The sequence below is a fragment of the Sinocyclocheilus grahami genome, unplaced genomic scaffold (genome assembly GCF_001515645.1).
Source record: "Sinocyclocheilus grahami isolate Dianchi unplaced genomic scaffold, SAMN03320097.WGS_v1.1 scaffold1773.1, whole genome shotgun sequence".
Lineage (NCBI taxonomy): Eukaryota > Metazoa > Chordata > Actinopteri > Cypriniformes > Cyprinidae > Sinocyclocheilus > Sinocyclocheilus grahami.
This window is the reverse complement of record NW_015506952.1, coordinates 133,385-156,888: the sequence shown is the minus strand read 5'-3', so window position 1 is coordinate 156,888 and position 23,504 is coordinate 133,385. Positions and strand designations below refer to the sequence as shown.

The 23,504-nt window shown below is 36.6% G+C and overlaps 3 protein-coding genes across 4 annotated transcripts in view; all 3 read right to left on the bottom strand.

Annotated features, from left to right (window-relative positions):
- LOC107572557 (NACHT, LRR and PYD domains-containing protein 12-like) overlaps positions 1–7,842 on the bottom strand; it is a 62,377-nt gene extending 54,535 nt beyond the window's left edge. The window contains exons 1-5 of the mRNA XM_016258979.1: positions 7,791–7,842; positions 5,743–5,893; positions 3,369–3,542; positions 2,105–2,278; positions 983–1,156 (exon numbers count right to left, since the gene is read on the bottom strand). Of these exons, the coding sequence (XP_016114465.1) occupies positions 983–1,156; positions 2,105–2,278; positions 3,369–3,542; positions 5,743–5,893; positions 7,791–7,842 (725 nt within the window). The remainder of the gene's footprint in view (positions 1–982; positions 1,157–2,104; positions 2,279–3,368; positions 3,543–5,742; positions 5,894–7,790) is intronic.
- Positions 7,467–14,647, bottom strand: LOC107572561 (E3 ubiquitin-protein ligase ZNRF2-like). Its single transcript, XM_016258984.1, has 5 exons — positions 14,358–14,647; positions 8,716–8,814; positions 8,314–8,419; positions 8,161–8,229; positions 7,467–8,062 (listed from the first exon to the last, which is right to left on the bottom strand). Exons 1-4 carry the CDS (start codon positions 14,620–14,622, stop codon positions 8,172–8,174), a joined length of 528 nt encoding a protein of 175 aa, XP_016114470.1. The 5' UTR covers positions 14,623–14,647; the 3' UTR covers positions 7,467–8,062; positions 8,161–8,171.
- A 3,348-nt stretch (positions 14,648–17,995) lies between these two features.
- LOC107572558 (maturin-like) overlaps positions 17,996–23,504 on the bottom strand; it is a 13,853-nt gene continuing 8,344 nt past the window's right edge. The window contains exons 2-3 of one of the 2 annotated variants that reach the window (XM_016258981.1): positions 19,521–19,601; positions 17,996–18,704 (exon numbers count right to left, since the gene is read on the bottom strand). In XM_016258981.1, coding sequence (XP_016114467.1) covers positions 18,597–18,704; positions 19,521–19,601 — 189 coding nt within the window. In that variant the 3' untranslated portion in view covers positions 17,996–18,596. Of the gene's footprint in view, positions 18,705–19,520; positions 19,644–23,504 lie in introns of both variants that reach the window. The other variant, XM_016258980.1, reaches the window with a different exon arrangement.

Sequence of the window (23,504 nt, the reverse complement as noted above, 5' to 3'; positions counted from 1 at the left end):
ATCACTTTAATCTAGCTTGCGCTCACTGTTGTAAACTAAGCAGTTCCAGGAGGATGACGTATGAGGTCAGCGTTGTGCGTGCGCCGGTGAGTCTCGTGAAAACCAACGTTTGTTTACAGGAGCAAAGGAAGCAAAGTTTCCTTACTTTAGCAAAGGAAAACCAGCCTCCTCTTGGCTTATATCGAAATCCTCCAACATTCTTCTTTACAAATCCTCGTTTTGTACTTCTAATTAGTGACCGTTGTTTTGTTTTGATCTCTCCGCGAGCGTCACTTCTGAGCGGTGCATGCTCAGCACTGACCTCATACGTAATTCCCCCGGAACTGCTTCCAGTGTACAACAGTGCGCAAGCTAGATTCAAGTGATTATTACGTTTTGAATATGGATATTTGTCTTACAAAAACGCATCGATTCGCTACAGGAGGCCTTTGTTCACCCCCCGGAGCCGTGTGAGACACTTTTTTTATGGAAGGGTGCTTTTTATTTCACGTCTTTTGGACTGAAGCAATGCAACACCCGCTGAGTGAAATGATAGAGCTTGAAAGATCAAAGACAATTTTTAATATAACTCCGACTGGATTCGTCTGAAAGAAGAAAGTCATATACACCTAGGATGCCTCGGGGGTGAGTAAAACACAGCCTAACTTTCATTTTTGGGTGAACTAACCCTTTAATGCTGCTTGAGGTGGTTCATTTCAATGTCATAAAAGAGTAATACAATTTTAGTCAGTACCTCAAAAACCTCAAAACATCTGTATGAAATAAAGCAGCTGTAACATGTTTACATTATCCGATCATGTTTATGCTTACTATAAATACAGTCAAATTATATCAGATGCTTAAACATGACAATCATGACAATTAAACATCCACTTGAATTATATGGCAGGACACTTTTGTTTTGATCGGTTTTGGTTTTAATTTTGTTCATTACTCATATAGAAAAATGAAAGATAATGTTGACACGTTCATAAAATCTTACCGCAGTCTTTCCAGTTTACAGCGAGGATCCTTCAATCCATCAGAGAGCAGCTTCACTCCCGAGTCTCCTACATCATTTCTAGTCAGGTCTAGTTGTCTCAGGTGTGAGGGGTTTGATCTCAGAGCTGAAGCCAGAGCAGCACAACCTTCATCTGTGACTCCACAATCCCTCAACCTGTAGAGAACAATGACATTTCTTCACTCTCTCAGTTTAGGATCTACAGCTCAGGTAAGCAAGCAGAAGCCAATGCTTATTACACCACAACTCACAATTTCGACATTTCACCAACAGCTTCTTTAAATAATTTATTCAACAATTTTTAAGAATAAAACCTTACTTTCAGTAATATAATTTGTTTATTAAATATAAGTATATAATACGTATTTATTCTTTGATTCACCGACAATATGCACACATTTATGAGGAAAATTAATAAAGGATCTACATTTCTTGGAAGTTTGTTCTCTCAATGTTAATAGGTTATTAATGTTACGATACAAATGACTATGTTTCTACGGGACTGAGCAATGGATACATTAAAATGTTTTGTTTTATTAAGCGTCCAATAAAAGGTAACAGGCAAACACTTGTATTTATGCATTGGAACAGTTGTTTTGTTTTATGACTAAATGCTTTACAAAACAAAACACTTAAAATGAAACACAATATTAAACATTTAAGGTAGTGAAGGGATTGTACGTAAATCCATAAAGCCTACAAAATTCTTTGAAATGCTTACATACTTTCAGTAAATATATACATTTGTGTTTGATCTTACAAGCTCTTTCCATATATCTCCAGTCAATGTTGCCCTGCCTCAAGTTACAAAAAAAGGGATGTACACCGCCATGTAAAATGGAATCTATAGTGAAGTCAGTGCGCACTTTTGCTAGTGCCACAATGTCATCATTTTTGTCATGAACAACCAAGAGAACTTGCAGACAAGGCGAGTAAGTTTTATAAGGCTTAGGATTCTTTGAAGACTGACACACTAACATGCCTCAAAAAGTTTGGAAAGAATGAAAAAAATGTTAGAACCCTTTCCTCTCCAGTTTAAGTTTTGGTTTTCATTTTTGTTCATACTGACCATAGGAGGATGTTGAGACATTCATTCAATCTTACCACAGTGTTTCCAGTTTACAGTGAGGATCCTTCAGTCCAGCAGAGAGCAGATTTATTCCTGATGCTTGAAGATTATTTCCAGTCAGTTTTAGTTCTCTCAGGTGTGAGGAGATTGATCTCAGAACTGAAGCCAGATCAACAAAACCTTCATCTGTGATGCCACACCACCTCAACCTTTAAGGAACAATGACACTCTTCAGTCTCTTAGTTCAGGATCTACAGCTCATATAAGCAGAAAACTTCACAATCAGAAAGAGAGACTTACTCCAAGACACGATTAACATGATTTAACTATTTAAAAATATTATGTGTGTGTATGTGTGTGATTCTCAGAGAGATGATCTTACTTCAGTTTCTCCAGTTTACAGAGAGGATCCTTCAGTAGATCAGAGAGCAGATTCACTCCTGATGCTCCTAGTTTATTTCCAGATTCAGTTCTCTCAGGTGTAAGGGGTTTGATCTCAGAGCTGAAGCCAGAGCAACACAACCTTCATCTGTGACACCACAATAACTCAACCTGGAGAAAACAATGACATTTTTCCAGTCTCTCAGTTCTGGATCTACAGCTCAGGTAAGCGGGAACTTCACTATCAGAAAAAAGAAACTTAAACTAGCACAGTGGGTTGTTAGGGTTAGGCAATGGTCTGTCTACTCTGTTCTGTACTCTGTTCATCATGTATACAACTACATCATGTGCTATTTTGCATCAGTTATGAGTTTAATTAAAAATGAAATCAAAGGAGTAATGCAATTGCAATATAATATTGTTGCCAGAATGTTTTTGTGCACTGCAACTGATTACTAAACACGTAGGTTTTTGAAACATTTTCAACTCAAGTAAATCTCTCGTCTACAAAATTACTCATTTAGTGAAAAGCTGTGTAGTAAGTGATACAACTGTATATTATCCATTAAATGGTCCCGTCTTGCTTGAGCTTGTTCGCTAGCCTTGGTTTGGTTGCTAGCTGGCATTGAGTTTTGTGATAAAATATTTTAACTCAAATCAATAATTTGTCTCCAATTATTTACTTATGTGGCAAGTACTATAATAAGCTAGATAACATACAACTCGATGGTTCTTATAACAAATAAACCTGATCAGGACCCAACACAAAGCAGAGGGTTCTGAAGTAAAAACTGTCAAAATTTTGGAAAGAATCTGATGAAGATTAAACAAACTCTAAAATTACATAATCATGAATTTTTTTTAATTGTATTTAGTTTTTGATTATTTTATTCATTATTGACCTTTATACCAACTTACCGCAGTGTTTCCAGTTTCCAGTGAGAATCCTTCAGTCCATCAGAGAGCAGATTCAGTCCTGATCCTCCTAGTTTGTTTCCAGACAGATCCAGTTCTCTCAGGTGTGAGGGGTTTGATCTCAGAGCTGAAGCCAGAGCAGCACACCCTTCATCTGTGACACCACACTTACACAACCTGTAGAGATTAAAGATGCATGGTGAACTGATACTAACTGCAATTATAAAATAAAATGTGTAAACTACAGATTTATAGAGGCAATACAACATTCACATAAACATTATTACAGGACAAACAGTCCTAAACACACAGCATCAATATACAAAAAATACACTGTTGCTGCTCATTTTTATCCTTGTGTGGATTACTTGACCACAGGCAGCAGAAAAAGAACTTCATTTTTTCTTCCTATTTTGTGCTCCAATAAACTAATTAACTTAAAAAATAAAATAAAAAAAAAACATTTTCTGTTCTGATGTTTTGTTATTTGTCTGTAGGCACGAGGCTGCTGGTAATCAAATTTGTGCAGATATTCAGACCAACAGCACAAATTGTGAGTCTGATACAACAGTTCAATAGCATACATTAAAAATACAATATTGCCAGTTACTTTCTCTGTTTTTACTCCACTAATAAAAGTATTTTCAAAGCCACAACTAAATTATCCTCAGAGCAAAAGACAGTAGGTGTTCGCTCCGGAATGAATGAGCACGTTTTTAAATGAATCTCATTAAAAACTATTTTTTTGATGTTGTAGGGCGCTCTGCATGTTTAATGGCCTCAACCTTACCAACTTGAGGGCGTACGACTCCATGTCCCAGTTTAAAAAGTCCTTGTTTGTGCGGGTGAGTAGTTGTAATTCATCTGTTTTGTTTGCTAGGGAGAGGAGATTCGCCAGATGAATGCTTGGCAGCGGAGGCCTAAAACCATGCTGTCGGAATTCCACAAACGCACTAGCATGCTTCCCTCATTTGCGTCGCTTGGAGCACTTGTATAGGATTGCAGCACATGACTAATGTAGCAGGTCTCAGTTTTGGCTATGGTGCACTTGTCTGGATGAATGGTAAGTCCAGCTGCCTTTATCCTGGATAGCACTTCCTTGAGATGCTGCAGATGGTTCTGCCAAGTCTTAATATAGATGATAATGTCATCCAAGTATGCGGTGGCAGGCAAAATCCTGAGTGCCCCAGAGGATCTGATCAATCATCCTCTGAAAGGTGGCAGTGGCTCCATGAAGGAGGAACCAGGAAATTATAGTGTCCAAATGGAGTTTTGAAAGCTGTAAGTTCTTTGCTGTCTGGACTTAAGGGCTCTTGCCAATAGCCTTTTGATAGATCAATGGTTGTGAAGAATTTTGCGCTACCAAGTTTGTCTATCAACTCATCCACTCTGGGCATGGGGTAAGATCAAATTTACTCAATGAGTTGAACCCCTGAAAGTCTAGGCAAAAGCTGAATTATCCTTTTTTTTTAGGTCCAAGCATGATGGGGTTATTCCACTCATTGGATGATGGCTTTATAACCTGCTCCGCTCTGAACAGCCGGAAACCTGTTAGATGATGTGCGCTGTCTGGGTTGGCTCCGTTCAACCCGGTTTCCGTGAAGGAAAGGGCAGCAGAGTTTAAAAAGTCCTTGTTTGTGCAGGTGAGGAGTAGTAGTTTGTTCGTTTTATTTACTAGGGAGAGGAGATTCGCCAGATGAATGCTCAGCAGTGGAGTCCTAACACCACGCTGTTGGAATTTCACGAGCGCACCAGCACGCTTCCCTCATTTGCGTCACTTGGAGCGCTTTTACCGGATCACAGCTCCTCCGACTAGAATGTGGAGTAAAACATCAGATTGTTCAATTGTCGGCAAAAAGTTATTTGGTGTGCTATTTCTGTTGTCTAGGAGTTTGTCCCTATAGTAAAGCTGAATGGAAAAAAATCTACTTTAAACAGGACAAACAAAAATAGTAAAAGTACCAAGGAGCTACATACCGAGGCAGCCATCTTGATCGTCAAATTTATACACTGTATAAATTAACTAGAATTTTAACTATACAGATTTGGAAAATGACTCTTGTGTGTATGTGGTTATTCCTATTAATAATTAGGAGATATTAGATTATACTTACAGCAGAAAACTGCTGCTAACTTGTATTGATACACACATTAAGCACATAAATCACATAACTATAGACTCTATATAGAAGGTGTAATGCATAAAAACCATGTTAACACGGCATTTGGTTATATGCGTGTGTGATATGGATGTATGCACTCCGTCCATGTATAGTCACAGGCTCACACCGTCTCTGTGGACAAAACTGTTGTACCTCAAATTAGTTTATGTGTGCTCATGGAAAGGAGGATCTTGAGACATTTTATACAAACTTACCTCAGTATTTTCAGTTCACAAAGAGGATCCTGCAGTAGATCAGAAAGCTGCTTGACTCCAAAAACTCCCATTTCATTTCCAGACTGATCCAAGTGTTTTAGATGTGAGGGGTTTGATCTCAGAGCTGAAGCCAGAGCAGCACAGCCTTCATCTGTGACACCACAATGATTCAACCAGTAGAGAACAATGACACTCTTCAGTCTCTTAGTTCAGGATCATTTCATCAATGCACCTGGAAGAACCGGAAGATGAGCTGTTTTCCACTGACTGTTAGTGATGTTAAAAAGCACCAACTCAAAAAGCTCAGTTGTCAAAGTTATCAACACTTAAAAGACAGAGTACTAAACAGAATCCACAATCAAAATCCAACTGTTAACACATGAAAGACACAGCAGTTAAAAAGCCAAGGATAAAAGATAAGGTTTATAAAAGAAATGTAAAAATTAAACGAAGGTGCCAATCTGATCTCTCTATAACTGTGGCCCTACCACAGAGAACGCTTGGTCCCCTCCTAGTTTCAGTCTAGAGTGAGGGACTACTGTACTGTATATAAGAAGGTTCTGACCGCTCAATCTTAAGACTTCTCTGGGGAAAATAAAGACGCAGCAAATCAGCTAAATAGTTGGGAGCTTGGTTATGTAGGTGTATGTATGTTACTTTATTTGAATAAGGCAAAATAATATCGCTCTCTACACTCTTAAAAATAAAGGTGCTTCAAAAGGTTCTTCAAGCGATGCCATAGAATAACCATTTTTGGTTCCACAAATAACCATTCAGTCAAAGGTTCTTTAAAGAACCTTTGACTGAATGGTTATTTGTGGAACCAAAAATGGTTATTCTATGGCATCGCTTGAAGAACCTTTTGAAGCACCTTTATTTTTAAGAGTGTACAGTATTTCTCTGAATAAATCTCTGACTATCAGCCAATCACTGTGTGCATAGTTAATAAGCATGCTGACATCATCCATATCAAGAGGTCAACTCGCCTCCTTACTCTGAGCTTAAGACTTCTCTCTATTCCTTAGTAAAAGTTTGTCTCAGCAGCTTTGTGAATAGGTTTTAAGAGAAAACTTAGCTGGAAACTTTTACCTCGATTTAGGAGAACTCTTAGTGATAAGATAAAATGTTTTGTGAATATGGGCCCAGATCTCATCATCTTCCAGACTGTCTGGAATGACATGAAGAATCAGGAAAAAAACAGACTAAAACCAGAAGAACTGTGGCAACGTCTCGGAGATGCTTCAAGAAATGCTTGCAAATCAACATGAAAAACTATGGGCAAGTGCACCTAGGACAAAAGGGGTTTAAAAAGTAAAGGGTGGTCACACCAAATGTTGATTTAATTTCATTAATAGAAGTTAATTGATAAATAAAATCTATTTATGGCATTATTTTTGAAAGCATCCTCACTTTACAGCATTTTTACACAAGTGCCTAAAACTTTTTACAGTACTGGATTATTACAATTAATGGCTAAAATAATGTTTGGAAATGTAGACTTATATTTCCTGCTAAAACACTACAGAAATAACTGGATTAAAACCATTTTTGTTGGTGAAAATACTAGTGGCCTAAGACTTTTCCATAGTTGTGTATATATAAAAATACATACACATTCACACATTATAAACTAATAATATAGAAACACCTAATGTTGTTGGACAGAATAATGGTCATACAGAAACAAAGTAGAAAATTACACATTTTTACATTCTAGAGCCCTTAGAATTTATTTATATATAAATGATAATTTATATTATCTGTTATAGCACCTGTTACATACACAGCAGCACATTAGAAAACATTTTTTTAACAGCATTTATCAAAAACATTCACAACTGGTTCATCTATTTTAAATATAATTTCAAAAATCGAAGTGTACAGAAAATATCTTCGATTAGGTCCATGTTCCTCCTTTACTCACATTCTGTCAGTCATCGTCCTCTACATTCATGTCTTTTCTACACAACTCTTACTTTGGTTAAAAACAGTTTAACAAAGTCCTGTTGTGGTTATGGATCATGAAACCACTGATATGTTACCCTAACCTATGAAGCAGTAATACTGCAGTCCACCCATCTGATCTCTAAAGAGCTCCATGTGTAAAGATGGCAGCTAGATTACTGATAAACAGCCTTCAGGTTCGTTAACAGAACTGTGCAAAGTATATGCATGATTTCATTTAGATTTGGCACTGCAGGTTTTAGTCCATATTGGTGTCAGATGATGATGGATTTATCATCTAGTGTCAAAGAGAGTCAGATCCTGGAGAAAGACATTAGCTGAGCCCTTCTCTGCTGGTCTTCTTTACTGGAAATATCTGCAGATAGAAAAAAAAATTATCTTTTTTTTGTTGTTGTTGTAATTATTGGTTACTGGTGACACCACTCTATTTGTGGAAAGTGTCTAACATCTGACCTGTTTTAATGTTAATCTGTAGGATGTTCTGGACACGACCTGCTGACCTCAAACCATTCATCAATACACCTGGAGGAGCAGAAGATGAGATGATTTCCACAGACGGCAGCAGGTATGTGTGTGTGTGTGTGTGTTAGTGAATATTTCTCATACCCTTTGTGGTAGACACAGAGACAGGGCAGTCGAGCGATGGTGTCCCCCTGAAGCATGTCATCCAGACATATCGAACACTCACCAGAGTCCCGGGACAAAACATCATCTACAGAAAGAGAAAACATCACAACGTCACTAAAGAAGCTCAGAGCAGCAGGAGTCAGATGATGACACATGGGGGCGCTGTTAACCCAACAAAACAAATCAGCATTGAAATAAACAATGGAGGACAGAAACAAATTTGCAGGCCCACCATAAAATAAAAGTTTTTTGTTATTTCAGATATTTTTAAGTAGCTTTAATTCTGTTTGAGAGCTCAAGATTGCAGGAACAGTAAGTGATCTAACTGGACAGAAAGAGAGTGATCTGCGGTCAATGTGTGGTAGTGAAGGTTGTTCTTACCGTTATAATGGAGTCTGGGTTTGGAGAAACACATGAGCAAATGAACATCTATTTCATCTGAACAGACAAACTTAGAGCAGACGGGACAGTCAAATCCAGCTGAAACAAACAGAAGAGACAAAAATCATGTTTAAATATATTTGTAAGATTTATTTTTCTTGTAATCATTATGTAGGTCACTTGAGCAATAATCACACTGTTCCGGTCAGTAAACAGCAATTATAAGATTACAAGGCAATTAAAAAAAAGCAATCTTGGAAATGTTGTAATCTCGTCTGTGAGTCTACTTACTGTAATGTGCATTATCAGGTTATCACAATATGAACAAAATCGAATGCATAAAATTCACGGCACATGGTTGTGCTTTTATAAAGCTGGATTTGCCAACTTGTTTGTTTCATTTCAAGTAAAGTTCATTATAAGGCTATAAAGTTCTTTATGATTACACAGAAACCTCTGTAGACATTCAAAGGTCTGCTTGAATCAATAACACATACAGGAAATAGAATTAATCCCCTTTTACTCCTATACAAGCATATATTAGGCATTGAGCATTTTATCCAACGAGCTAAAAGTAATCACTGTAACATGTGCATTAAACACCCAATTTCCAAAAATATGCATGATACGCAACAGAACAAAATACTGAGCATTAAGCTGAATGCATTAATTATAATGCTTTTCTGATAGACAGTAAAAACTGAACACCAAACAAAAGTATGTTTACATCAAAATAAAGTACTTTTTGCACCGAGATCTTACTAGATAGTTTAACTGGTGTGTTAAACATGTTTCCTGTTCTTTGCACATTCACATTTAATAATAGAGAACACATTCACAACTACCAATGCACTGACCCATCAATCACTAACTAGTTAAGCTGGGCAAATGTTATTAACGACACAGAGTATACATGCTTGCAATTGCTTGGTTACACACACAAACACCTGTAATTATCAGTGTCAGTCTGTACTGCCAAACATTAACAGGACGTAAATATAAAAAAAAAAAATAAGGTAGGTCAGCTGTGTATTGATGGGGAGGAGCCTTCGGACACATGGCAGCCTCTGATCCAGACTGATTACAGACATAAACGCTTTTACAGGAAGTCATTCTATAAGACAGAGCCTTGTGCGGTTGTGTGTTTGTGGCCCAGTGGAATCAAAGGGAACTTTATCTGACAGGAGGTTAGAGGTCAAAGTGAAACACGTGCTTGAGTTATGACGACAAAGGTTGCTTAAGCATCACTGCTAGCCCAACAAAACCACTCATATATTTAATATGGCATATACAAATAAGTCACTGCAAATCAGATCAGATCAGGGGCCAGATTCATGACAAATTAAGAATAAAGTTCTTTGTAACCCAAGAACATTTGAGAATCTTCATATCTTTTTTTTTCTTCTTATGATTGCTCGAAAATAAATAAATAAACTTGTCTTGTCTTAAATTCCCCAAAGGTAAGATGTCTAATAAATATATTGGGTTGTTTGCTAAGGATGTGCATGAGTACTGATTGGTCAGTTATTATTATGCATGAAGTGAGTTTTTACTAAATTCGGTAACAATTCTACAAAATCAATTCAAACAGGGACCTCGTTTTTCATTTGCAAGTTTCAGTTAATAATTCATGATAACTGTCTATGTTTGGCAGCATTCATCACAAAAAAAAAAACATTTAAATTCCATGTCGCATTAAAAAAACAAAACAACCTAAAGTGCTGAACTCCTGTCATGGAAAATGCAACAGAAATAGTGCACATTTGTATAATTCTGAGGAATTGCGGAGGTGTTTTTATAGAGTTGATCAGCAAGTCTTCAGCAAGAACTGCCATACAATCAGATAAACACTAAAGCTTCTTATGTTCTTCTTAAGAAATACTGAACTTTTTATTTATATAGCACAGGCTAAGTGCTGTACACAAAAATACTATAAGAGCATGAACATAGCAATGTAAAAAAATTAAATATCACCGTTATTGAAAAGAATTATATCGCGATACATATTGATATTGAATTATTGTCCAGCCCTAAATAAAATAAATAAAAAACACATTTTAAAAAAATCTCACAAACACAGAAATAAAACAAATTTTACAACAAAAGTCCATCCCAATACATATTCATTTCAAAAGCCAAATCAAAAGCCAAAGCATATATTCAGACTTAATCAAATAAAAAAAGTCTTCAGTGCAGGCCAACTTTAAGTGTTGATGCAAGAAGAGTATAAACAGTGACAACTCAAATATTCTTAAAAATATATTTGAAAATTTAAGAATTGCTTTTTAGAATTTATCTTAATAAATTTCTTGACTTCTTTCTTCAGAAGACTTTCAGCCCCAAATTAGATATTTTCCACAGAATTTACTCAAATGCATAAAAATAATTATGCTAGTAGATTTTGAAGAGAATGCTGTTATGTTCATTGGTGAGCACCAATAATCTCAGATGGCCAAATATTGGCTGATTACAAGCATTAAAAATCGATACACTTCAGTTAATGCACATTCTGTTTGTGTTCTCTGTAACTTTGCTATTGTCCAAATTTTCATGTTTCTGAAAACCCTTTAAGCTCATGATGTGAACTCACAGCACCAAATATTATTGATGAAGAACACACTTATCTTACAGAACTGTACACACTGCATCTGGAGCAGCCACATGACACACATGCCTCCTGCGCTTCGACCTTCACACTCCAATTTGACCCAAATCATGTGCATTGACACAGAACGCCCCTTCAGCCTTTGCTACCCTAGCTAGAAGCACACCGTTTGATATCCATGAGAAATATAAAAACTATGACGCTTTCCAACACAATATTCTATTTGACTGTCCAGTGGAAGAGGTGTAGTGATAAGGAAACCATTATTTTTTCAAATTTGAAGTCATTACTTTTTTGTATTTTGGTTTGATGCTGCAATTTAAAAATATTTTGAAGCTGCTTTTCTTTTTAAAACGACTTTATAGAAAAATAATAAAACAGCCATGCACTTTCAAAGCCAGACTGCATCACAAATCAAAAAGCTGGCAATCAAACTTGCTCAGCCATTTCAAACATGACTCATAAAAGAGGATTTCAGCAGGAACTATGGCTCGTAAATGTCTTGCTAACAAATACAATAACTGTCAAATATAAAGCAATGCATATGACTGACGCAGACATTTTCTCACATGTTCACACGTCTGTTCCCAAACAGCAAATTTCCCTCTCTGAATCTAATCAATCTGACCCACTATCAAGAATGATTTATTTAATACAACCCGTCACTATCGCTATACAATCAAATCTGGAGCCAAACGCAGTAACGCACACCATGTTTGATGTTTATTGCCACTCAAAGGTCACAAAAATACAACACTGCAGTTTGACCTTCAAGTTCTGGAAAGAGATACAGTGGGGAAAAAAAGTATTTAGTCAGCCACCAATTGTGCAAGTCCTCCCACTTAAAAAGATGAGAGAGGCCTGTAATTTTCATCATAGGTATACCTCAACTATGAGAGACAAAATGAGAAAAAAAATCCAGAAAATCACATTGTAGGATTTTTAAAGAATTTATTTGCAAATTATGGTGGAAAATAAGTATTCTTGCTAACAAATACAATAACTGTCAAATATAAAGCAATGCATATGACTGACGCAGACATTTTCTCACATGTTCACACGTCTGTTCCCAAACAGCAAATTTCCCTCTCTGAATCTAATCAATCTGACCCACTATCAAGAATGATTTATTTAATACAACCCGTCACTATCGCTATACAATCAAATCTGGAGCCAAACGCAGTAACGCACACCATGTTTGATGTTTATTGCCACTCAAAGGTCACAAAAATACAACACTGCAGTTTGACCTTCAAGATCTGGAAAGAGATATCTTGCATGAAACAGACAACATATTAATTCATTATCATAATATCAGCTGTTTCAACCCACATAAACACACCAGGAATGTTAAGGAGCCACATTTTCATGTTGCCCTATTCTTGGATAAGGAAGTCTCTGTGTTTATAGTTACCATAAAAAGCCACAACAGCGTTCTGATCACAGGCCGTTCAGAACATGATGTGCAGAAACACACACACATATATCAACGCATAAGCCATAAAACAACATTCAATCATGCATTTGAAATGATCCTACATCAAATAAAATACAATATGAACACATGACCTTATTATGATAAGTTTCTATAATGATCAAATAAGAGATCAATATGATACATTAATGTACACGTTTTTAAGTACGATACCGTCATATAAAAAAAGTAACCATAGCGGTGAGGTGCATTGTAATAAAATGTATTGACATATATGGAATTATTGGCATCATTATATAACCATACCATAATCATATGATTTCATCAATAATTAAATTATAAAGTATATATGACCTAAATGACTGAATTTACATTATAATATAACATAACACATGCATGAGCTTAATTATGACAAGGCATAATAAGATAATAGTCAACAAGATTCATTACTATAAATTATAATGCATATATCTATGATATTGTCTTAGAAAAAGATGAATAATCATATAAGACCAATAAAATAAATGTATATATTTATGGTATATGAGCTTGTTGTGATCATATAAAAATGTTGTGTACTCAATCATTTAAGACTAATAAGCAACATCATAATATAATATATTAATATTATTAAATTACTGCAATTATATGAACATATAATCATAAGCAGTGTTGGGGGTAACGCATTACAAGCAACGCGAGTTACATAATCAGATTACTTTTTTCAAGTAACTAGTAAAGTAACGCATTACTTCTTAATTTACAAGAGAATATTGGAGCTACTTTTTCAAATAAGTAACGCAAGTTACTTTTTTTCCCCAATGTATTGATTGACAGCTCTCCTGTCCCCATGTTGAGAGAAATCAGAAGATGTTACTGTAGTTCTACAATAAATATGAATATGCATTAATTCATCTCACTCACAAACAAATTGAATAAAATCCTCAAAATGAATAAAAATAATGCAACTCAGAATATGATGCAAACCTGCAATAATTAAATGTTAAACAACACAAATATGCTTTATGTATTTAATCCCATTCTATTAAGCAATGTCTTTGCTTCTGAGCTTCGATGATCCAAGCAGACTAATAAAGCACAAATGACTCTAGACAAACATTCGTGTCTTTGTTTATTGCTGAAGTGTGTTGAAATGTCTTCTTCTGCATTCTACTGTACGGACGTAACTTTACTTTCCCTTCAGCCTGAGGCTTATTCATTTCACTTTTGGTGTGAAAAGGCTTTTATATTTGCCAAAAATAGAACTTTTTTATTTTAAAAACAAACTAGCAAGCCCTGTCCAGATTTAAAAATGTAACGCAAAAGTAACGTAACGCATTACGTTCCATAAAAAGTAACGTCATTAGTTACTTTTTTATGGAGTAACGCAACATTGTAATGCTTTACTTTTAAAAGTAACTTTCTCCAACACTGATCATAAGATGGCCCATAAAATCACAATACATCAGATGAACTTGTGATTATAATAACTTCACAAAATAACTTACTTCAGCATATGAGGTCAACGTGATATTATATATAGGCCTATATATAGTCAAATGCATATAATATTAATTGGCAGGAGTTTGCCCAGTGTCTTACCGCCCAGCAGGTGAGGGGTGAGGTGCGCAGGTAGTGACCCGATCAGCAGCGTTCTCTGCCCGTCTGTCTCATCTCTCCGGCCGCTGGTCGGGATGAACGGACCGGGTCTTTGCGACGAATACTGGACCCGTTCACCGATCTGTTCCGTCGAACCGCCCGCGTAATAGCGCAGAACCGCAGCTCGCCCGTCAGAGCTAGACAGATCGGAACCGGAGTAAGATCGGATCCGAACCCCCACGGATGGACTGCTCTGCTTCGGACCCATACTGTATATAATATTAGGATTTATTTATAAAAATTTTTTTAAAAAAAAAAAAAAAAAAAAAAAAAAAAAAAAAACCTAGGAACCTCAAACTGGACCAGATGCACAGATTATATAGAGAATCAAAGACCGGTAAATGCAAAATGTTCACGCAAAACAACGCATAAAAGCGAAAACCCAAACAACTTTGCACACTTCCCACAGCCGATGTGAGTGAACCCAGTCGAGCGCACCGACCGCAAACAAACTTAAATAGACGCCAAAGACCACATGAGCTACTGCTGCTGCTTCTTCTTCGGTTTTATGACGGGTAGCACCAATGTTAAGGTGCATTATCGCCACCTACTGTATTGGAGTGTGGACTAGAGTTTACCCTTTCATAATGAGAGGACAAAAAAAAAACACATTTACCCAAAATTCCCTCTAAATTCTCTTAATCAGCTCTGTTCTCTTAAGATACAAAAATAAACTGTGTAATCCGTTGGATGTTTATTTATTATTTTTATTCAGCATAGTATGTCCAACCCTTAGGATCTTGTTAGAATATTTTCCTCTTTGGTGCTTCTTTTCCGCTGCTGCTTCTTCTTCTTGTATTGTTCTTATGCAGCGTTAGTGCCACTTACTGAACTGCAGTGTGACGATTAATGAGTAGGTTAAAAACGTTGAACACCCCAACTCTTTGATTCCATCGCTTCTAACTTTCTACAGTTATATTCTGTACCTTTTAACTGTACATTTGTCTGTAGTATTTGCAGCCTATTGTTCTGTCATATGCTCTGCATTGCTGTAAAAATGTCTGTCATGCCACAATCTGAAGAGTTCACTTGCAAAAACAGATAACTCCGTTTTAAAAATGTACAAAAATCATGTTTTTTATCCTGCGTTCCAATATCAGTCAAACTGCAGTTGGGTTGTTTTGATTAAATAATAATAACTAAAAATTCAGCTAACACAATAAAACACAATAAAAACATGATAACACAATGAAAAAACATGATTTTAAATATTAATCTTAAAATCAATAAAAACGGAGCTATCTGTTTTTGCAAATAAACTCTTCATTTACACATAAACCTGTCTGATAATAGATTTCCATTCAATCCTGTGTCCAATTCTACTTGTAATTCTTGAGTCTTCCCATTTTCCATCTCCAGATATCTCTGTAACACACTGTCGGTATAATTCATCACTACGCTTCACTGTAGACTGGGTGTGTGCAGGAAGACACTATTGAAGCAGAAGACAGTGGAAGTTTAGCGGCCACAACGTCAGCAAATTCACATACAGTATGTCCTGACAAAACATAATGTGCCTCTGCTGACCTCGTCTGTAGCAAGGCCTGTGCAGTCCTGTTTGTTGAGATAACAGCAGATAAATGATGCTTTAAACAGGTCATAGCAACTGCTGCATCAGGTCACATGACCATAACACAGCAGTCACCTGAATCAGCTGATATATATATATATATATATGTATATATACATATAGGCCTGCTCTTAAAACTAAAGGTTCTGGTGATATCCATGGTTTTACAGGAAAATTCCAACTGCCAAAAAAAATAAATCTGATCTGGTGCTTTAAAAACTGATTTCAATAACTTCCTAATCTAAGTTTTCTTTAAAGATGCTATATACGATTTCTCAACCTTTCGCACGGGAACAGCGCATCTCAAAACAAATGTGTGCTTTTGCCACGCCCCCCTTTTGGGCAACATAAAAAAAAAAGAAAGATTAAGATAAATGTGGCTTTTATAAACAATGTAAAATGAGGAGGTTTTATGCAAATATAAAACCAAGGCATGTGGATGTTCGCCTTTAATAGAAAGCTGCATACTATGCTCCACCAGCTTGCTTTTACAAAGCGGAGTGGGAGGTTGCTTTCGCAGTCTCATTATAAATGCAGGGAGGGGCATAAGTTTCAAAGGGCGTGGCTTACATACAATAACAAACACACCCCGGCCGTTCCGACTGCTGGAAAAATTTAACATACTGGGCTCTATTTTAACGATCTAAGCGCATGGTCTGAAGCGCATGGCGCTGGTGCACTTAGGGTGTGTCCAAATACACTTTAAAGGTTTTACCCTTTAATAGGTTGTACCTATGAGTCATGGGTCTGTTTTGGGCGTAACGTGCAATAAACCAATCAGAGTCTCATCTCCCATTCCTTTTAAAAGCCAGTTGTGCTTGCACGATGGCGGATTCGCTCATTTACATGGCGGAATTTGCAAGAGAAAAGACTGAACGCGTCTCCAGAGAGGAAACAGATCTGCTCGTGTGCGAGGTTAAAGCGTACACAATAATTATCTTTTACATTTTAATCCTTTCATAATACGAACACGCCTCTTAAATAAAAAAAATACTGCACCATTGACTTTAGACCAGGTTTTATTTGGTCAAAGGTGCAATCGTTTTCAGCTGCGTCAAAATAGTAACGCGCCAACAATGCACCTGAACACACCTCGTTTTCAGACCAGCACGCCCGTGGGTGAACAGATGGGTGCAAGTGCATTTGCTATTTAAACAACGTGGCACTGGACGTGAAAATGACAACGGCATCAGGCTGAAACTAGCAAAAAAACACTTGCATTGTGCCTGGCGTTGCATTGCGCCGAGTGTATGATAGGGCCCTATATCTTGAAATGTGTGTGTGCTGATACTATATTTAAAAATCGTACAGAGCACCTTTAAAGAAGTCTATTTCAACTCAAGAACCCTATGAGACCAAAAATGGATCTTGATAAGAATTGGATTCAGTGTTGAACTGCAGAAGAACCTTTATTTTAAGAGTTTAGACTTAGATACACAGTTTGACCTTTCTGTGGTTAAACTCTCGAGTTGACCTTTCTTAACTCAGAGGATGTTGATTAATACAATCAAAAGACAATAAAGGCAAAGAGAGGATTAATCAAGGGTTTGTTTAAACATCTCACCCACCCCAAAACACAATAACCTCATCACCTCTGAATCAGTGATAATTAGACTTTACCTTCTGATCTTGTTTAACTTGATCCTTAAAACACAGATACTTTATATGCACTTGCAGTCAGCTTTGGTTATTTGTCATTTAGCAGATATTTTTTTGATTTAAAGTACATTTCAATACGAAGACAAGATCTGGGGTAAATGTGTTATTCAAAGGTACAATAAATCCACAAAGGACATCTAGATTCACTACATGAAATCAAAATAACTGACCCCATTTACTTTCTTAATACATGTTCCCGGTCTAATTGTGAACGATTCATTAAAAGAACATAAAAAGAGACTTTCATTATTTATTCAACTTCAATTCAAAGTGTTATGTCCAGAACAGCATACTACTCGTGAACGATTCATTAAAAGAACATAAAAAGAGACTTTCATTATTTATTCAACTTCAATTCAGTGTTATGTCCAGAACAGCATACTAATTATTTTCCATGTAAATTTTGTGTTTGCATGGAATACCTGCTCTATATGCAGCATTTACCTTCTATTTCCAATTTGATGAATGAATAGGACGTGATACCAATTGCAACTTTTACATTTTGATCACACTGTCAAGAATTAAGACATTTTTTACCACAAATTTGGATGCGATTGCAAAACATCCTACAGTAATTTTGACAACTGTATGACACTGAATTAAACATGCGACATAATGAGGTCATGTGACAATGCAGCAGTATGCAGTACACTGGTATTCCATTCAGAACTTAAGTTTCTAATCTACTGCCTCCAGATTATTGAAAAAAAAATATTATGCGATATCTGTTTTGTCTCTGCTTTAGAAGTTAATGAGAAATAATATTGATCAAAATAATGATCACTTGAGTTAAAATCAGGGTGCAGGAAAAGCTGTCCAGATTTTAAAGGGTGTAATGATGCAGTGTGTGTGTTTGTGTGTATACTGTAAGAAGAAGAGCCAGGTGAGTAAGGTTAGGAGAGCTTGGCTCGATGCAGAGACTGTGGCCCAGCGCGGAGCCTCTCTGGTGGGCATTATTGCTGGCTCACACCCATCTGCTGGTGGTCTGGCTCTGGTTCCTCCTCCACGTCTGCGTGATACTGATCGAATGCGTCATCGTCAATATCTGGAAGACCCAGGAGCTGCAGAAGAATTTCACAATCATTCCATACCGAATAGTATAGAATCAAACCAGAACAGAACAAAACTGAATATTCAAATGTAACATGCATTGCCATTCCAGAGATTCCATTATAAGATTGTAAACACAGTTTTGGCTCTAAAATCTGATTGCATGAGTCACGCTCGAAACATTTAAAAAAATGTCTGTAAACACATCACACACGCAAGATTTGTCAAGCATGGGAGAAACAAATGGAACAATAAAGAACCACGCCACAAAAATGTAAGAACTTAAGTTTTCTATGGCCATTCAACATTTGCTTTGTTTGAGAAAAAAAATTAATATACAGTTACAACTTATTTTCATTTGATTTAGTTGCATTAGTTCAAATTAGATTTTCGGTCATCGAGATCTGGCAGAAGCAGCACTTTTTTCTGCTTTTCAGCTCTCCTCATGCATGAAATCACCCACATGCCTAAAAACCACTAAGACCATGCAACAATAATGATGATTCATAGCAAAAGAGTACAGACATCAAAGTCAAAGGCCTCTGTAACTAGTACAGATTTGCAGAAAATTGCCAGCTACATGCATATTTCCAACATTTTTCCAACTATTATGTAAGCCTTATGTTACACCTCAAATGACAAGGGAATTTATAGTAATAAATCCCAAATCTCTCAAACTGCTTGAGCATTCACAGCATACTGTATATGGACTGCTTGGCAAAGGTTATGCATTCGTTAAACTGATTCACTATATTGCATGGCTGTATAATTGTTTATTGTGCTTATTATTATTATTATTCAGAAATGTACAGTAGAGTGAGACTTACAGGCCTGAAGGATCTGAAGACTTTGTCCAGCACCTCCAGCAGTGTTTTCTTCCCACAGGAGGAGATGTAGTCCTGCGCGAGCTGCAGGAACGGAAGACAGTCCTCGCTTTCACTCCACACATGCTGAAAACACACACATCATTTCACCAGTTTCACAAAACCGAATTTTATTACTGCTCTGTTTTTTTCTCAAATGCTTATTTATCTAAATTAGGTGACTTTTTTTTTATAAATACACTTTCTTTTACATTTCTTTTATGCTAGCATGTTCATGAAAACCTTTACATATCCACACCTGTGCATACAATATATTGTCTCTGGTCTTTTTGTCTGTTGTGTATTGTTTTCACATATTTATTTTTAAAGGGGACATATGATGCGATTTCAAGTTTTCCTTTCTCTTTGGCGTGTTACAAGCTGTTCGTGAAAATAGATAAGATCCCTAAAGTTGCAAAAACTAAAGTCTCAAACCCAAAGAGATATTCTTTATCAAAGTTCAGAGTCGTCCACGCCCTCCTAAAAGGGGTCGTTCTAACACGCCCCCACATGTCTATGTCACGATGTGGGAAGATTTGCATAACACCGCCCAAATGTTCACGCAAAGAAAGAAGGCGTAACTTTTATTCTCGCTGTAGTATTGTTGCTGCCGCCGCCATGTTGTGAAGACGCTGTGTGTTTCGTTGTGAAAGTGAAACTACTTTGTTTGGTCTTCCAAAAGAGGACACAACTAGAAATCAGTGGTTAAGTTTTATTTACAACACTATGTAGCACCGCTACATATTAATATTGAATTTATGTCAGTGAATTTATGTTTGTCTGGGACTAACCAAATTAGTGGTAAGAGATACGCGATTCAGCTGTTTGTGCAAATATTATGGGGACTATTTTAATTACAAACCGGTGGACTTTGTTCATATGGTTGATGAGGGAGATGTATATATTCTGGGGGTTGGTACAATACACATCTTTTTGCATTAGAAAATGACTGAACTGTTTTTCTCTTTATTGATGTGACCTCACTCATTTTTAGAGTGTTACAACTGTTCCAGAACAGTTCAAACCAAATAGGCCCTGGATGCAGCAAATGCCTCGTTTATAATGGGTTTTATTGTTTTTGTCTCGTCGTCATCGCGCCTGGGACATGGCATCACAACATGGTAAGGGGCGTAACATTTTCGTCACACACTTGAGGTATTCGGCCAAGAGAATCTGGGACACTAAAACTCTTTGTCCCATTATATTTATCTGAGCGAGAGGGACCACTTTTCAGTAGATGGCCCGAATAATCTTCTCCTACCAAACTGCATTTGAGAAAAATTATTAATGAGGGAATAGAATAGGATAAAAAATAAGTTTATACCATTCCAGTGTGTGTAACACCTTATGGTTTTATTAAATAGATGTGTAATACATTACATTTCCTGTTTGTTATCTGCTTTTTATTGCAATCTGAAGAGACCAATAACAATAAAAGCTGATGTTCGTACTGTTATAAATTACAGAGATAAATGTTTAGTTTGCTGAATGCTGTGCATTTAATGCACAATGATATAAGGACTGTTTTAGTGCATGTGTGCCACTTTAAATGCTCTCTAAAAATGCACTTTTTGGATTTTGGCAGCTTTTTTGAGAACAAGGACATGCACAACACATCATGCATCTCTGGAGCTCCCTGTTCAAGGTGCATGGCAAACAGTGCTGATATTTCAGTCCTTCTGGTTCCTCTGGACCTCACAGGGAAATATAAGATGATATTAAAGCTCATCAAAACAAAAATGAAGTTTTGCAGCTGTTTGTGCATGTGATTTTATGGCTATTATCTACATGCATGTGTACTAGAAAAACTCAAATTCAATGAATATACAGATGTAAAATTCGGCCGAATTCTAATGCTCAACAAAAGGTTATTAATATTGTTATGTCCCAGCCCAACTTCCTGTTTCAGCAGGGAACATCAACACACGATGAATGAATTCTACACATTCTGTCTTTCTCCAGAGATATCCGCGCAAGCTGTGTTGTGAGAAAATGCCTGAAGCACTGTAATGAAAACTTTCTTTTACTGATTTCAGAGAGACAGACTGATTATGCATCTGTCCAGAGCTCACAGGAACCAGGAGGAAAAAACACCGAAGGCCAAACCAGAGGAGCTCCAATTCAACTCAGTTGTATTAGTTATTTATGAGTAGTTTTGCTAGAGCATCATTTTTATAATCATCATTTTATTTTAAAGTCAACATTAGTGGTCATTCACAACCCTTTATACTTATAATCCAACATATTTCCAAGTGAACAGATTATTCAATCAGAATTCAGTGAAATTGACTGTGAAAAGTGGGTTTACAAGAAAGCTAGACTGAATGCAAGCTTGCTAAAATAATGTCTAAACAGCTATTTGGATATTGGTTAACATTATCCAATCACCTGCATGGCACTTTTATATGCAGTGTAATAACATTCTTTGAAATTCTTTGAATATATTTCTGTCATGACAACTCTCGGAGGGATTGGCATGGTAATGTACATGACAATGTTAATGTATTTGGTCTTGGCGGAATAGATTTGCTACGCTGCTGCTGCTGCTGCGGCAGAGCAAGTACCGAGACTTGCTGCTGCTGCCAATACATCCACAACATGCTGCTGTGAGCATGTAAGAAATATTGCTGCTGCACTTATAACATATATGAATAACACTCCTAGCATACATGATCACACCGTAGCAGATCTATACAGGTGGAGCTGGGGAAGGTGGAGGGTTTCTGAAGTGCGCTGCTACTGCTACAGCAAACACTAGCATAGTATTTGAATGCTGAGCAGCGAGCTCATTGGCCACTGATACAGGAGAGAACCAATCAGCTGTGACATGAGATAATGATGCCATTATGTCATATTGAGTTAGATCTATCGGAGTGCAACATCTAGAGTTTCATGCCAGAACTTTGTATGTACAGTATATTAGAGCATGTTTTACAAGAAAAACTATTTCATTCCTTCTACTTCAAAATGTAAATACAATTCAATACTTGTTGTTTCTTTGTAATAATTTACTAGCAATTTCTGAGTGAAAATTGTATCTACACCAAGTCTAGCAAAAATGCTTAATTTTACTTTTCTAGAATTTCATTAGGCCTACATATTATCAGCATGACAATCTGAGTGAAAATTTGCAATGAAAAATTACTTATTGTATTAGTGACCTGCACAAGTAGAAATATTTCTTGCTGATTTTACATCATGTTTATCTATTTTAAAATGTTCAAAATCCTGTTAAACTCTAGGTTTAAATGCACAACAATCACAGATTTTTAAAGTGCTCTCACTTTTTTGGATTCACTGTAATTTTACCTATTAATAAAGTACAGTCTCTTGCTCTCTCTAGCTCTGTGATCCTGCTGAACTGCGTATTGATTAGTGTGAGTAATTAGATCCCTGTCCTGCCGGTGCATGCGCTGATATTTTTGTGAGCTCTGGGACTCTGGTGCAGCGGTCTTGTGATGTGAGGGAACTACAGTAAACTCTTGTGGTTCATTTTAAACCTTAAAACTGATTGCTGAATGGAAAGCAAACATGACAGACATGTGCAAGAGGAGCATCAATGCAAATACTGCATGTGTTTTTACTTCATCACAGCACAAAACACTGAGAATATCTGCACTATTTGTTCCTCAGTGACAGTGTCTGGGGAACTGTGCAGCTTAAGTCCTTTGTGCTGATTAAACACCTGCAATAATGACCCATGCTTGTCTGACCAGGATATATGCATCGGTCTATACACTGGATAGACTTCTAAAATGAAATTGTAGCATACAACCTCACAACATCCAAAACGCCAGCTGAGCATGTATTGAGAAAGTGCTGCAGTCAAAAACAATGGCATAATTTCATCTGTTTTGAGATAAAGTATTTCAGCAATACAATTCAATATATACAATGTTACTGATATTTCTGTAATACTCCAATATACTTATATATGTGTGTGTGTGT